Genomic DNA, 16,680 nt, shown 5'->3' with positions numbered 1-16,680 from the left:
TAGTAGTACATCGTGGAAAGTGTGTAACTCTCATAGGCTGTTAATTTGTTCGCTTCATTTATAAATCCTTATAAACCAAACTGTGTCCTTTTTCCTGGAAGGTGACAATAAATAAATAAAATAAGTTACCTTTGGAGGGGTCTTAGAGGCACCCTGGAGAGCTATTCCTGCCACACAAGCAGGAGAACGTCTCTATCCTGCACCTCGCCAACCCCCGGAAGCCAGCAGACCCAGGACTCGTGTACGTACCTGGGGCCCTGGGACATCTGCAGCTCAGCATAGGCTCTGATGCCTCAGTCCCGCAGGGCCCCAGCGAACATGTCCCGCTCCCTGTGTGACAGGGGGCTTTGTCATTCCCCTTCATTTCCCTGTTCCGAGCCCTCCTTCGCTCCTGGCTCTGAGATTTAAGAGTTTCCATCCCTCCTCTGCCCTTCTTACCCACTTCTCGTACGTTTCTCTAGTTGGTATAAAACTCCAAGGCTTCATTTGAGGTTCCTGCTATTTGTTTTGAACGGGCAACGGATGCACACAGTATGGTATTCCAAGGCTCAGGGAGGGAAATAGCGAAACAGAAGTCTGCCTGCTCCTCCCATCCCCAGATATCCATTTCCTGTACCCAGAGGCACCTGCTCTTACCGGTTCTAGAGAGGTTCCGTGCCAGTGTGAACGCGCCAGTGTGAACACACGTGTACTTAATGTCGGCAGCACTTACAGGATGAGGTCAGTAGTGTTATCAGCTCTTTGAGGCAAGAAAGGGTTTAATTAAATCACTTGCCCGAGGCCACGCCACGAGGACAAAGGGTCAGATCTGCGGGTCCACTTCCAGAGCTCCTCTGTGAAGCTCCTTTGTAGGGTGTGTGAACTGTTTTGCGATTTGTGTTTATCACCTAGCAACGTATGTTAGGAAGTGGTTCATGTCAGTACAATGAGAGTCCCCTTATTCTTTTCACGAGGCAGATGGTTAGCACTTCGTTTTAGTTATTTCCAGACCTGGTTCGATGAGTTTTCTCATCCCTTCCTTCCTTCCTTCCTTCCATCCACGTAGATGTGGCTTTTGGAAACTTGGCTCTTGTCTCTTCGCCCCTCTGCCCACTGTGGACAGCAGCTGTCTGTGCTGAGCATGGACCAATTGAAGGTCACCTACTGCCTCACTCCAGGAGCTGACTGCCCTACAGGGGGGCCCTCACAGGCAGCAAGCTACATGATTGCTCACTGACGCAGGGTCACAGCCACGGTGCTGGCTGATCCTCAGTGGGCAGGTATTTTTGGAGCTGGCACCTTCCCTCACTGCCCGGCTACATAATTACTACAGGCCAGCCTCATCTGTCCTTTAATGGAACCAGCAGGCTTCCTCTGTCTGCTGGGGTCAGTCCTAGGCCTCTGAGTCACACTTGGCAACTGTCCAAGATATGGATGCTACGGAAGTAATAAGAAGAACTTGGGGAAGGAGAGGTCCATTAAACAGACACCGGAAACCACAATTTACTAAGGATAACAAACAAGGGAATGTCACGATGGGCTGTTCTGAGGCTGTGGACAGTCTTGGGAGCCGGATGGACTAAGGTCTTCTCCCAGGGCCCCTGTCCATTCTGGGAGCCCAGGTTGTTTGACTCTGAACCCTGATGTAAGAGAGCAGAAAGAAGCATGTGGAGTCCCCATTAACGCAGCCCCCTGGGACCAGAGGGGCTGGCGGGGCCTGGGCATTGTTGTGACACCACCACGAAAAAGAGTATATCGTGGCCCCAGGGCTGAGAAGCAAAGCCAGCTTGGCTGCAGGTACAATTTCTTTTTTTTTTTTAATTTTTTTTTTCCAACGTTTATTTATTTTTGGGACAGAGAGAGACAGAGCATGAACGGGGGAGGGGCAGAGAGACAGGGAGACACAGAATCGGAAACAGGCTCCAGGCTCTGAGCCATCAGCCCAGAGCCCAACTCGGGGCTCGAACTCACGGACCACGAGATCGTGACCTGGCTGAAGTCGGACGCTTAACCGACTGCGCCACCCAGGCGCCCCACGATTTCTTTTTGAAGCTTAGCCTACCAGCCGATCAGGTGGCTGGGGCTCTCGTCCACACTTCTGTTCTCCCTTTGAAGTGGAGATGGCAGAGAAAACCTCAAGTGCCAAGGGTAGGGTGACATAAAGTCCGGGAATTCAACAGGACTGGGACTTTAGGTGTGGTGGATTCGATCCCAAGAAACCTGTTTTCTTAGTCCTCCCATGGTGACGGGGGCCTGGAAGCTGTTCCACGGTTTGGTCCCCACTCAAAAGCTACCGAGTCTATTATGAACAGCATTGCACTCATAAATTTGACATAAATTCTCTAGGCCCAGGTGATTTCACTGGAGAATTCTGTCAAACTTTTAAACAAGAATTAACATCAGTTTTACATAGTCTCTGCCAGAAAATAGAAGAGAGGGGCATGCTCTCCAACCCATGCTACGAAGCGAGCAGTGCCTTGATGCCAAATTTAGATAAAGACAGTACGAAAAGAAAACTATAGGCCAACGTCTCTCATGAGCTAAGACACAAAAATTTTTAGCAAACTATTAGTGATCAAATACAGCAGTCTACAAAAGAATTGTATGCCGTGACCAAGTGGGGTTTACTCATTTTTCCAGAGGTGCAAGTTTGGCTCAACATTTGAAAACCCAGTCAGTGTTCCCCGTCCTATCAAAAGCTAACAAAGAAGAATCCTGTGGTTCTCTCTGTTGACAAAAAGGAAGCACTTGACCAACTAGGCAAACAAGAGAAGTACCTCAAGGTGGTAAAGAACATCTGTAAACATCCTATAGCTGACATCAGACTTACTGATGAAGCGTTTGTTTTCCCTGTAAATTTGAGAACGAGGCAAGGATGTCTGCCCTCATCCTGAAAGTTTCAACTACTGCAGCAAGACGGGAAAAAGAAATAAAAGTATAGATTGGAAGCGAAGAAATAAAACTGCCCCTGTTTGCAGACGACATGATTGTCGCATAGAAAACGCCACGAGATCTACAAAAACAAAACCCTCCTAGGACTCATAAACGCGTTCAGCAAGTTCCCAGGGATACAAAGTCCACACAAAACGCGCACACGTTTTCCCAAAATGCTTTCCTTGGCTTCCTGTCTCACGAAGAGTCAACCCACGATCTTCCCGGGGTCTCAGACCCTGCCTAACCTGGTTCCAGCCTCACGTCTACCACTTTTCTCCTTGCAGTCCGCACTCTGGGCACACTGACCCCTTTTCTGTTCCTCAGATGTGTCAAGTTCTTTCCTACCTCGGGGCCTTTGTACTTGTTATTCCTGATAGCTTTCCCCTGGACTCTTCACACACTAGTTCCTTCTCATTCTTCATTCTGGTCACAAATGCCTTCCTAGCAATCTGAAATAATCTTATTTCCTTATTTGTCTTTGTTCCTTCCCCACCGCACCCCCCGCCCTCACCGTTGGTGTGTAAATTGTTAAGGGAAGGAACTGGTGTTCTCCATGACTTCCCCCACAATCATGCAGGAGCTGCCATATGGGAGGTGCTGAGTGAGAGAGTGAAGGCTGTTTTGATATCACTGTGTCTCTGACTTTCCCGTAAGTCATGTGTCCCAGCTCCATCCCCCTTCTTCGTGATTTTCCCTTTCTGTTTCTGCTTTCAAGTTAGCTTTCAATTTTGGTTCCCATAAAGGCTCCAGAATCCAAGAACTAAGCCCCATGGGTATTGTACCTCCCTCACAGAAAGTCCATTTATTGCATGCTTTTGCTTTCCAAAGATTATCCTTTTTTCATGTTCAAGTGCTGGGCTGAGCGCCTAGGGGGTGCTTAATGACTATCACACGTCACACAGCACCTCTGCCATTCACAGCCCCCTCAGGGCATCCTCTCAGCCCTGCTGTAAATGGGCAGGGAAGACCTCCTCATAGGGCTGTCTGGGGGAGAGGGAGGGCCCACGGACACAAGAGGAGGTAGACTAGAACCAGCCCCTCCGGCTTCTGCCCCCTTCCCTCATTCAGCAAGACGTAAACAGGTTTGCTGAGTACCCTGAGAACAGATGTTGCAGAGATTCAGGATGCCACCCTGGAAAAAGCTGGGTACGTGAATGGCCCACTGCCTTTGGGGAGTGTGGCTGGGGTTCAAACCCTGGTATTGGGAGTTGGGAGAGGAAAGTCAAATATCTGCGGGGAGAGGTTGGGGTTCGACCTTGAGCAAGTCATCTCCTCTCTCTGCAAACTGGGGGTAATAGGTTATGATAAAATGAAAATGCTGCTTGGCTGTAAACCCTTCGAACAAGTACCCGGAACATACTAGCGTCCACAGGCGTTAGCTACCATTATTCACTTTTGTTAGAAGCCCCATACCCAGGGAGCTACACTTCTGGCGTCCAGCAGAAGAGCTCTTCCCTGGAATCCCTCCCCCACGAGCCGAGCGCTTTAGCACGTGCCGAATGCGACACTGCCACACCAGAGCACCTCTGGGTCCCCTTTGGAGCTCCGTAATGGAGAGTCTCCCCTTCCCTGCCAAGGTTCAGTCCAGCCTCGTCGATGACCTTGCTGCAGTTAAGGACCTGAATGCCAAGGGCGTGAGCCCTGCCCACCCAGCTGCTACTCCCTCTGCAACTTTTGCTCTTCAGGAAAGCTTCTGAACTGTGAGAGAGGCCGCCTTTCAGACAGATCCAGCCCCTCCTCCTCGCAGCTGAGTCTTTTCTCGGAGCCTGTTGCTGAAGAGACGGACTTCAGAGAGCAGCCTTCCCTGGGGAACATGAAGCCGGGACGAGGGGGTGATTTTGTATCCACAAGTCTGAATCTTTAGAGCAGCGATCTCCAGAGGGTGCACCAAGCAATGACTTGGAAAGCTGCCTAAGTTCTCTTGAAGGAAGAAGGCAGGTCTCAAAAGAGTACATAGTCTATGATTGCATTTTTGTTTTTTGATGTTTTATTTATTTTTGAGAGAGCATGAGCAGGGGAGGGGCAGAGAGAGAGGGAGACAGAATCCGAAGCAGGCTCCAGGCTCTGAGCTTGTCGGCACAGAGCCTGATGCAGGGATTGAACTCGTGAAATGATGGCCTGAGCTATAGACAGACGCTTCACCGACTGGGCGACCCAGGCGCCCCTGCCTTTCTGTTTTTTTAAACAGTGCTGGTCCATCCATTAGTCTACCCATCTGTCCATCCATCTGTTAGTACGTACACAGAAAAATATGGAAGATTGAATACCAAACGACTCTGGTACTCCCTAGGGGTGGAAACACGTACAATTTTCATTTTTCTGTGTTCCATATTTTTGTGATGTCTGTATTTCTACGGTGAGCATGCACTGCCTTTGTAAGCAGAAAATACATTTAAAGGTACACCAGCCGTACCGGTCAGGGTAGGCCAGTCTCGCATGAGGAACAAATAATCCCAAATCTCAGTGGCTAGAACAAGAATTGGAGTTACAGTTGGCACAGCGTCTGGTTTCTGTGAAAGCTATCGGCACCGCCCAGGGCTAGGCTCCCTGCCACCTTCAGTAGCGATTGAGGACTGGGCCGTGACTTTCCTCCAGCGTGTAGTTCCACAGTAGCACATACAGGGTCTGTGCACAGATGCCCCCTGTGTTCCGGGACATTCACAGATAAGGGAACGGGGAGATCCCACGACTGTCCCCTTTCCTCAGGGAATGGCAGGGTGGGGGGCATCCAGACACCAAGGTTGGGGCAAGGCTAGGTGGGGCCGCGGGGGAGCGCGGAATCTCAGGAAGGCTGAAGACACTTCCGTGTGAAGCTTCAGGGCGGAAGAGCACGCGAGCCACTCTGCTGGGGAGACGTACCAGGATCAGCCCGGGGCTTCTCCACCACCAGGTGGGGGAAGCTTTTCATCGGACTGATGTCATTTTCACCACTGCTCAGTGCGTCCCGCCGGGTCTCTTTCTTGCTATTCAGTAGCTTTTCTCTGCACCTGTGTATCTTGCTCCAGCTGTGAGTCAAGAGCTCTGCCTACCCCCTTCCCTTGCGTGCTGTTAGTGTGAACATCACCCAGAGGCTTTTGTGAGATCACAGCCACTCCTCTTAGGGCTGGGGGAGGAGCAGGACAGGAACCCCCTCTGCCCGAGGTGGAGCCCAGAACTGCTGAACAGAACTTCCAGGTCCAGTAGATGCAAAGACCTGCCCCTAATCAAACCTCTGCTCGCTCCAGTTCCCAGGCACCGTGGACAGGCCGCCACGCTTCTATAAAATGATTTATGTCCTTTCTCTTTCCTTCACCTTAGGAAAGGACAGAGTTAGTGTTTATTGAACACCCACCACATTGGGGCGCCTGGGTGGCGCAGTCGGTTAAGCGTCCGACTTCAGCCAGGTCACGATCTCGCGGTCCGTGAGTTCGAGCCCCGCGTCGGGCTCTGGGCTGATGGCTCAGAGCCTGGAGCCTGTTTCCGATTCCGTGTCTCCCTCTCTCTCTGCCCCTCGCCCGTTCATGCTCTGTCTCTCTCTGTCCCCAAAATAAATAAAAACGTGGAAAAAAGAAAAAAAAAACAAACACCCACCACATGCCAAGTGCTATACACATATCCCCTCCTTCAGTGTTCCTGGCAACCCAGAGGTTAAGTTTTATCATCTCATTTTTCTCGAGATGAAGCGACTCAGAGAGGTTTGGTGATAGGCCCACCGTCACACAGCTAGTAAGTGGGGCAGCTAAAATCTGATACTGGATCTAGCTCCAAAAACATCATGGGCTGCCTCCAAAAGGGTAGGCAGAAGACTTTATAAGCAGTGTTGAATGGAGAGAATGATGGCTCAGATGGGAGAGGCTCAGACCGTGACAGATCCATGAAAGGCTCATTCGTCCAAGCTTTACAAAATGTCAAGTCCCTACATTTTGATGCCCCAGGTATCAGAAGGCCAGGACTGCTCCGTCACCCAGCATGGTTAATTAAAAAGTGCAAGCCCAACAAGGCATTCCTGCCTCCGGAAAGGTTTGCTCAAGAACCACTCTGAACGGAGGGCTCTTCTCCCTAAGCTCTTTGACCCTCGTAACTTTCCGTTTTGCCTCCGTTTGGTTGTTCTGGAAAAGGGCAACACTCACTCCTGTCAAATTACACCTGACTGCTCACATTCATGCACACCGTGCTGCGGGGTTAGCCCTGTGCTAGGCTGGGAGCAGCGGGAAGCATTTGAGGAGTTTCTGGCCTAATCAGCCTACGGCAGTTCCTTTGTTTCTTGTCAAGTCTTTCCCGAGTGCCCTCTCTGTGTCAGGCCTTGTGCTGGGCACACAGGATACGAGGATGCACCTCACGGGTCCTGGCCCTCGAGGGGCCTCTGGCCCGGCCTTGGGTCCTGGTTTGGTAACTCACTTGTCTTTTTCCTTGGAGTTCAACTTTAACGCTTGTTCTAACACCTTCCGTGTCCTCTTTGGTGGACCACGCCAACACCGCCCGCCTGCCTGCCTGGGGTTCTTGCACCTCAGCCGGCTCTGCCTGCTTCCCCGTTTGCTGGGTTCCTCTGGCCCCTTCCTTCCCTCCCTGGCCCAGCAGTACCTGGTTACCCACCGCAGAGGAGCATTGCCTCTTCGGCCTGGGCTGTATCGATGAGACACTGGAGCCGGGCCACACACATACCTACTTGCCATCCTCAGCATGATCTCCTCAAACCTGGACGTAAGCAGCAGGTACCCACCAGCCTACGAAGCAAACCTGTCTGAGGTGCAGGAAAGAAAGCCCCTCTGGTCATTCTGGATACCTCCGTTCAAGGATGTCGTGGCCCCTAAACTAGCCTCAGTAATGATGTCCACGTTGCTACCTTGAAAAGGGGTGAACGACGGCTGAGGGCTTCCTAGACTGGCCGTACCCCTCAGTTTTTGTGTTCGGGGCACTGGGCGGAGCCTTCATGCAGCTCACCTTCCCAGACTAGATGGCCCGTCTCTACCATCCCCGACTGACTGATGGCAGGGTGTTTTCATGCTGAGCAGCAGAGACAGCCGGCAAGTGAGGCTTCTGCTAGTCAGGGATGCTCCCTCGGGGTCCCTGCAGTGGGAGCAGGCTGTGGGGGTGGGGTGCCAGGTGAGGCTGCTGAGACCCCCAGGGAGCACCCCACCCACGGGCCCTGACTGTGCAGGCTGCACAGGGAGGCAGGCTCCTGCAAGGCTCTCGGAAGCTGTCTGTAGCGGTGGATGCTTCCCACGGTACCCAGCCATCTTGGGGCTGTCGTTAGACTCACGCCCCACAGGGTTTGATAAAAGGTTTTTTTTAAACAGCAGTTCTGAACATGTCAAAGACTCAGGATTACAAAGCCAAGAAAGGGAAGATTCTCTTTCCCACCCGCCGCAGCAGTTGTCCCGGTTGCCCCCCCTTCCCCCCCGCTGTGGCGTCTGGCCCTGGGGTGTAAAGGGACAGGGCCAGCAGGTGGTGGGTCCCCTGAAAGCTCGTGTGCTGTGCGGCTGTGATGCTGGGACTGTACTTGTCAGCTCCCCACTGGTCGGTGCTCCAGACACCTGCTCCCCAGAGGCCTCGGGACCCTGAGAGGCTGCCTGAAGCAGGAGAGGATGGTCTTGTGTTCACTATAGCTTCAGGTGAAGAGCGTTCTCTTCTCTTCCAAGCCCACGTTTGGGCAGTTAGGAATACGAGCTTAGCAGGCAACTCATTACTGATTGGATTACTGCATTCACCAGGTACCCGGCATGGTTTGCGTAGCTGTCTGCCTACCCGTCTGTCTCACATACTTACATAGCACTTGCTGTGTGCCTAGCACTGTTCAAAGCCTTTTTCGTGCCTTCACTCACTAAATTCACAGCAGCCCTGTAGCAGAGTCCGGTACTGTCCTCATCCTACAGACGAAGAGACTGAGGCAGAGATAGATAAACAATTTGCCCAAGGTCACATAGTCTGGAAGGGGCGGAGTCCAACTCCGAACCCACAAACACCAGACCCCAGAGCCTGGCTTTGTCACACCCCCGTGCCGTATGGCCACTTCGCCATGGGAGGGGGCGGGGCTGTACCCCGATCTCACCCGTGTGGCCCAGCCGGTGAGGTCTGCCAGAGGAATGCGGCGGTTCCAGCAAGGCAGGGTCCAGTGCCCGGGTGTGAGGAAGCCTTCCCAGAGTTGGCATTCCCTGCCATGGCAATGAAACAAACCTGGGGACAGTTGAGAACATCGGCCACCTCCCCGTGCATAACACCAACTGGCACCTGCCAGCGAGCTCGGCAAATGGAGCAGTGCCCTCGAAACTGCCCTCTTCGTCGCCAGCAGCGGCCCCCTGGAGGCCAGACCGGCTCCCTGCGTGGCCCACTGCAGGCCCCACCCGCACTTGGACTGTGAGTGGGGGATATGGGGGTGCGCTGGCAGCCAGACTGCCCAGAGTGTAGCAGGCACGTTCTTAGCAAAGGGGGGCTTAGGGAAACACGCCCAACAGGAACTGAACAGCCGGGAAAACTGGGCCAGTTCTCGTCTGAGAACAAATGTCCGTTGCAGGCAGGTGGCTTCGGAGACACTTCATGAGGCAGCCACCCCCCCTGCCTGGGATGCTCTCCCCACACACCCCTCCGCCGGTGTAAGTGCGCCTGGGGCCCAGATCCCTCATTTGACAACAGCCGCCAGGGAGAAGTGAATAACACTGTTCTTCTGGAAAGTAATAAGTTTTTTTTTCCATTTTTATGTAATAACAAAGAACAACTCAGTTTGAGAAAAAACAATGTATAAGTGGAACGGAAGTTTGGCAGAATCGTGAGGCTGATGCTCAGATTCGTTTATTTATTCATTCGTGCACTGGTCAGATACTGAGGACTCAGCATGTACCGGGCGCCGTGCTGTGGACACTTCTCTTGTGGACAGGTGGCCAGTGTACAAATAGGTCAGCAGAGTTAGGTGATGATGGTTGCTGTGGAGGTAAACACTGCAGGGGAGAGGACCCTGCTTTAGACAGGGTGACATTGGAGCAAGGACACACATGAAATGGTGCACAAGCACTGCGAATATACTGGTCAAGAACATTCTGGAAAGAGAAGACTGCAAGTGCAAAGCAGCATGCTCGACGTGGCCGGCAGAGGCAAGCCCGGGAAGCACTGGACTGGGCGCTTTCCCGCCTCTCTTCCAACACAGCGGCCTTATAACTGTGATCTGAATAGGGACATTTTCTGGTTTAAGGTGTGGCTATCTAACAGCCTGGCCGCTAGGGGGGTGCTGAGTTTGTGGGGGGCAAGCAGTGGTTCTCTGGAGGTGGGAAAATGAGAGGCAGGCCAGCCAGGCCCCCTGCATTATCTGTTTGCTCCCTGGGTGAGGGGTGGGAAGAGTCATTGTGCATCACGTATTTTCTGAGCGACCACAGGGTGCCCCTCAGAGGGCTGGATGTAGGGAACAAGATGAACCAGATACCGTTCTTGCCAGCCTGAGGCCCAGCGTGGCAGAGCAGGGGCCTGCGGGTGGCGTGGGTGCAGAGAGCCCATGGGCTGGGGCTCTGCTCTCACTGCCAAACCTTGGGAGGAGGCGTTGGCACCTGAGGGCAGCTCATCCCCCACAGCTCAGGGCTCCATCCTGGAGGGTCAGAGGGAGGAGCGTGGAGCACGGAGGGAGGAGCAGGGCCAGCCTGGTGGGGCCCAGTGCAAAATGAAAATGCAGGATCCTCTTTCAGAAAGCAGTGCCATTAAAGGAACCATTAAAGGAACATAAGCTTTTTCTTTTTTCTCAGGGTGTCATGGTACTTCTTATTTGCTTTTTAATGTCCTTCTAATTAAAGAGCAGTCAAAACTCTAAATTATTAGTGTGGATTTTAACCATCTTTTTATTTATGTTCATTTATTTTTGAGAGAGAGAGAGACCGAGACAGAGCACGAGCTGGGCAGGGCCAGAGAGAGACGGAGACACGGAATCCGAAGCAGGCTGCAGGCTCTGAGCTGTCAGCGCAGAGCCCGACGCAGGGCTTGAACTCCCCAGCCGTGAGGTCATGACCTGAGCCAAAGTCGGTCGCTTAACCGACTGAGCCACCCAGGCGCCCCTTATCATTCATCTTTATGCAGTACAAGGCCAGTTTTAGATGTGCGTATCAGAGCATTTAACTTGTGTGTAATAAGATTACACAATTCATATTTTGTGACTCGTTTCTAGAGGGGGCCTTTTGTGGGCCAGGAGGACGAATTCAAGCCAGACTCAGGAAGGTTGTCAGGAGGAAGGCAGGAAGTGCAGCCTCTCGTCAGCATCTAGGGTGTCCCTGCCCCCATGATGCAGGGCACGTGCACATGAACCTTCAGGCCTGACAGCCCCCACAGCACGCTGGACCTCCACGCTTTGTCCCGGCCAGGGACAGGATGCAGGGAGCTGCAGCCAGGCAGCTCAAGGATCTTTAAACCTCAGCCTCAGGATGTGTTCGAACCTGGGTCAGGGTGGGTGAGAGGCTCCCTCCTGCCTAAACTCATCCGCCAGCCTCCACCCACTGGACATACTTCGGTGATGCCAGCCAGGGGGCAGGGAGTGTGGGGGACAGCTGGCACCGTGCTCCAGCCGAGATGCCGTGGGCACACGTGCCCGGCTGATGTTCCTTGTGCCCAGGCCCCTGCCGGGGACAGAGAGCTCACACAGTTGCAGAGCAGGGGTGAAGAGGGGAAGACCAGCCTGCCTTGGGGCACCGGAGGCTGAAGAGCAGGCTGCTGAGAGGACCAGGCATGACCTGACACCCCATGACTCTGGCTCTTTGTAAGACACAGATTCCAGGATAAATTTATTAGGACTTTGAAGGTAGTTCGATCTCCGGTGTGGGACCCTCCTGAACCTAGGACCCCGTGTGATCGCACTGGTCACAGACCCACAAAGCTGGCCCTGGAAAGAAGAGCTGAGGTCATTCCTCAGGTCACTTGGCATTTCTGGGCATCGGTTTCCTCTAGGTGAGACAAGATGACAGGGTTCACCTGAGTCATGTAGCAGAGGAGGGGCTCACTCAAGGTCACGTGTGGACAGGGGCTGGGAAAGCCCCGGAAACCAAGGCCTCCGCTGGCCCAGCCTCTTTATCTTGGGCTCACGGCAGTTCTGCTTCTCTGTCTCCCCCACACTCCAGCCGCCAGCCGGCTTCCGCTGCTCCCTTAGGTCCTTCCCTAATGTTAATTGAGCACCTACATGTGCCAGCCATGTGCTGGCGTATGCCTGGTCTTCACACAGCCCTGTGCTGTGATGGTAATAGCAGGGCATGTGAATGCGAACTTTGTGCTGGCCACCATGCCAGGTGCTTTACCCATGCTCCCGGATTCAGCCCTCCAACAACCCTGTGAGGCACTTACTATTATTAGTCCCTTCCTGCACATGAGCAAACTGAGACCTAATGTGGTTAGATAACTGAGTGAACAACTCTCAGGCAAGGTTTGAACCAGGCAGTGGGGACCCCTGATCCCCCCCACTCTTAAGCCCTGCATTATACTACCTCCCCGTTGACGCTTGGTTTCTGCCCCTCGTGCCTGTCCTTGCCCAGGGCCCCCCAGGACCTCCCAAGGCTTCTCTCTGTAGAACACATTTCAGCTTCGGCTTCTACCATGGCCAGCCCTGGCCAGATGCCCGAGGGAGGGACTCCCATAGGCCCAGCTCGCCTTCTTCCCGGGTTCCTGCATGGGTCACTGGCTGGCTCTCGGAGCAGCCGCTGTCGGGTGGGAACCCACGCTCATCTGGCCAGTTGGGGCTGAATAGGGGAGTGGGGTCACGTGACACAGAAAGACCTTGGCTGCCCCTGGCTGCTCCTTGAGCAGGGAGGGTGATAGAAAGTGGTGTCCCTCAGCTGGGCTGTGGGTGTGGGGAGTCCAGGGACCTGTCCTCTCGACGCCCAGAGTTGAGGCCTTATCTGAGGAAGTGAGGAGCCAGCCCGTCCTGACGCTTTGTCTAAGCCACGCTTTGGTTGGGAGAGCCTTCCATTCTAGAGCCCAAAGCGGGGAGCCCAGCTGGCATGGTGGGGCGGACCCTCCTCCTGTGCACACATGCGGCAAGCCCCTTGAGGGGTCTGCCTCCATGGCTGGGGTTGCCTCTCTGCCTTCCTGGCCCAGGTGCCGCTGTCCCTGTCATCTGCCCCCATTCACCCGTCCTTCTCTTCCTTCCTCACATGGCAGAGCTCCGCCTGGAAGGGAACTTCCTGCACCGGCTCCCCAACGAGGTCAGTACCCTGCAGCACCTCAAGGCCATCGACCTCTCCCGGAACCAGTTCCGTGACTTCCCCGAGCAGCTCACTACCCTGCCAGCTCTAGAGACCATCAACCTGGAGGAGAACGACATCGTGGGTGAGCGGCCCCGGCCGTGTGGGCCCCGCGCCTCCCACTGTCTGCAGTTCCTCCCTCTGCCCTCCCTTTCCTCAGGGGCTCACGGGGTCACGGGGCACAGACATGGGGCTCCGGGGTCAGACTTGCACAGACATAAAGGCCGGGGTGAGCCTTCCAGTCTGAGACACCTGAGCACGGGGCACTGAGCCCGGGAAGGGAACCATTTTGAGGCCCTGCCACCTGCTGGGGCTGGGTTGCACACCTGGCAGGTAGAAGGCCTGGGCTTCCTCACAGCCTGCCCTGAACCAGCCGGCCGCCCCGGTCTACGAGCTCTCTCTCGCATCTCCGTCTGCTGGTCTGGGCTGCCTCCCAGGCCCTCCGGCTTGAACCTTATATACATCTCCTTCCACCTAAGTTCCCCATCTCCCTCCCTGGACTCCACAGTGAGCTCTTCACGGGTAGTGAGCAGGGGCCGCCAGGCAAATGTGTTCAGAGCAGGGCCTCTGTGCCTAACGTTGCACGCTTACACTCCCCCCAGGGAACCCGAGGGTCTCCGCCCTGGGTTCAGAGTGCCTTCTGCACACGGCAGGCCCAGCGGGTGGTCCTTTCCTCCTTGTGGGCAGCTCCCCCGGGCATCCTCTCCAGCTGCTCACCAGGGCCCCTCTGCCCTCCTCCTCGGCTCCCTCGTCTGGCTGCCTTGGCTCCCTCTGAAGCCCCTCTTCAGCCCCGTTTCTCGGGCCCTCTCACGTCACGTCTGATGTTGGCAGTGTCGGTAATAACCCCCTCTGGTTCTGCTTTTACTTTTGTAATTGCTTTCACAGCCATTATGCCATTTGACTAAAAGCAAGAGCTTTCTAGTGGTTTGGAGCTGGATGGAGAGCGCCTGCCTCCCGCACGTGCTGAGTATCCCCTCTGTCGGGGATGCTGCCTGCAGGACCCTGGCCGGGGCGGGGGGTCAGGACCAGGTAACCTCTGAGGTTTGGAATCCGTTCTTTTACAGATGAGTAAACTGAGGCTCAGAGAGGTCATGAGAGCCCATCAGGTTGCACAGTGAGACTCCAGAAGTGCCAGGCCGAGTATACGAGACTTGGCTCCGTGTCTAGGATGGGGTTCCTTGTCTGGTCCCTGGGAAGGCCCTGGCGATGCGCTCTGGTTTGGACCTTTCCCTCCCAAGACCAGGATCCCTGAGTGCCTTTGGCCCCGAGGTGGCTCCCCAGTCCCTTAAGCCCTTGTGCTGTCTTTAGGTGGAAGGTACGTGCCCAGAAGTGCTCTCCCTCCTGCGCTGGTGTGACTGACTATGGTCTCGCCCTAAGCCCTTCCTTGTCAGCAGGCTCTCCTCACTGGGCCTTTCCTCCCCTGCCTCCTGTTCTTCGAGGCCATTCCTAATGCCTCTGTTTCCTTCTGTCACTTACTGAATGGAGCGGTTACCAAAGAGGGGCTCCTGTGAGCTGATGCGGAGACCAGAACTGGGTTCATAGCTGCAGGCAGGCAGGCCAGGACAGGCCCTGGCCATTGGCTTCCCCCCTTCCTGTCCGCAGCCTTGGAAGACTCCCATCACCTCTCTGTGCCTCAGCTTCTTCCCAGCTTTTAAACGGAGGTTCTCCCTCCACCCCCACTCCAGAAGGTAGCTTTGCCCTCATCAGGGGAGCAGGGTGTGGGGGCCTCTGTCTGGCTGTAGTACGAAGTGAGCAGTCCAGGGTGGTACAGATCCCCCACTCCTTCCCCTCCCACCAGGCCACCCAGATCCCTCAGCAGCGACCGTTCCCAAAACAAAGATTGGCTGTTTTGACTCATTCTCCTGTATAGATATCTCTTCCTGTTTGTAAGGTGACAGTAATAACTACATGTGGGAGCTCCTTACAGTTTTCCAAGAATGCTCATGCACAGGCTCAAGGCCTGTTTGATAGATGTAGAAACGCAGGTCTAAGAGATTTCCCCTAGTCTTCATGGCCAGGGGTATGTGGTGTATCTGGCCAAGGGAAAGAGACATCAACCCCTGGGCTGTTTCCCAGCCAGTTCCACCTGTACAGAGCATCCTGCTGCCCAGCCTGGGTCCAGGCCCGGGGAATATGGACATGCTGGGGACTGCCCCTGTTCGGCAGAGGCCCCTGCTTTCCCCCAAGTGCGCAACAGCTCCCAGAGGTGCTCGACTGGGCCATGGCCTGCTCCACTGCGGGAGGCCTCGGGGGTTCTCCCACATGCCCCCCAGATGGAGAGAAGGGGCACATGGAGGCAACTGCTGTTCCCTTGCTGGAGTCTCCTCGCTTCCTTTTTCTCTCTCTGATCTATCCTAGTTACTTAGATTGCTTCTAACTCCCCAAAACAGCGGGAGGGCCAGGCCACAGTCTTCAGAGCCCGGCGGGATGGAGGAGGGCTTTAATCAGTGAGGAAGGTGAGGGCTACACTGTCCTTCATTACGGAAATAGCTTTGTACTTTTTGCCAGCTGTAGCTCGTCTGCAGGATCTCATTGGGATAATTGTAGTAGGAGCTTAGGATGCCTTAAGAGTGACATATTTTTCCCCTTCAGGGCCCACAGAGGGTGTTAGAAACTGTTTTTCCCTGAGAAATGAATTTGAGATGCGTGAGTTGCCTTTAGGCTTTAGTTCAGCAAGCAGAGAGCAGGCAGCTCTGAAGCAAGCCCCCAGTGCAGCACAAGGAGACTCGGTGTGAAGGGGCTGCCCCTGAGGATACCTCCAGCCTGGCCCTTGGAAGACCTGGAGGCTTGCGGCACCCTGGGAGGGGTCGAGGTCGACTCCTTTCATCTCCTGCTTTCTGGATAACGCCGCTGCCCGATATTCCTCCACTCTGGGCCAGAACCGGGGGGAGAGGAGAGAGGGCTGCAGTTGGCAGAGGGGGAAGGGATGGGCTAGGAAGGACAGGGACGCTCGTGTCTGCTTTCTGATGCCAGCTGCCAGCAGGTCACGGTGCTGCTCCTTGGTGCCCAGCCGGAGCTGAGTGCGCTCAGGTCGTGTATCTGGGTAGCATTGGTGGCCCCGTTGCCGCCCCCTGTACTGAGAGTCGTCTGGTCTGTGTGTATGATGTCTCCATACCCTCCTCTCGGAGCTGCCCTGCTCCCCATCCCCACCCAGCATCGAGCAACGTGTCTGCCATTCAGCAGGTGCTCGGGTGGTTGAGAGCGCTGAACTAGGCAGGAATTCCTAAGCCCCAAAGGCCCTCTGGAATTCCCGAGTTGCCGGCTGTGACCCACTAACGAGCCCCGAAGCCAGATCAGATCCGAAGGTTGAGGCCAGAGCGTGATGGGGTGCGTCACCTGTAGCATGGTAATGCTGCTTTGTGACTTCTGTCTCAATGTCACGTACACACACAGACACGTGTACTGGGTTGTGATGTAAAAATGTATTTCTCACCGTGGGTCGTGATGAGGAAATGCCGGAAGCCACTCCCTTGAGTTGTCCTGCAGAGATCTGGGCTCTGTCCTCAGCCAGCCTAGCTACTTGTCCCCCGCAGCTCACACCGCCAGCCACACAATACAACCCTCCCTTCGCTCTTCTCCTCCCATGTCT

At 54.6% G+C, this 16,680-nt stretch overlaps 1 protein-coding gene across 7 annotated transcripts in view; it reads left to right on the top strand.

The window, feature by feature from the left end:
- Nucleotides 1–16,680, top strand: part of LRRC20 (leucine rich repeat containing 20) — a 114,306-nt gene that overhangs the window by 75,313 nt on the left and 22,313 nt on the right. For 6 of the 7 annotated variants that reach the window (XM_045040101.1, XM_045040100.1, XM_023240518.2 and 3 more), the window contains one exon: nucleotides 13,009–13,176. The exons of the other annotated variant lie outside the window; for it this stretch is intronic. In XM_045040101.1, coding sequence (XP_044896036.1) covers nucleotides 13,009–13,176 — 168 coding nt within the window. The remainder of the gene's footprint in view (nucleotides 1–13,008; nucleotides 13,177–16,680) is intronic. 7 annotated transcript variants of the gene reach the window in all.

This window comes from Felis catus, chromosome D2, assembly GCF_018350175.1.
Source record: "Felis catus isolate Fca126 chromosome D2, F.catus_Fca126_mat1.0, whole genome shotgun sequence".
Taxonomy (NCBI): Eukaryota; Metazoa; Chordata; class Mammalia; order Carnivora; family Felidae; genus Felis; species Felis catus.
This window is presented reverse-complemented; position numbering and strand designations above follow the sequence as displayed.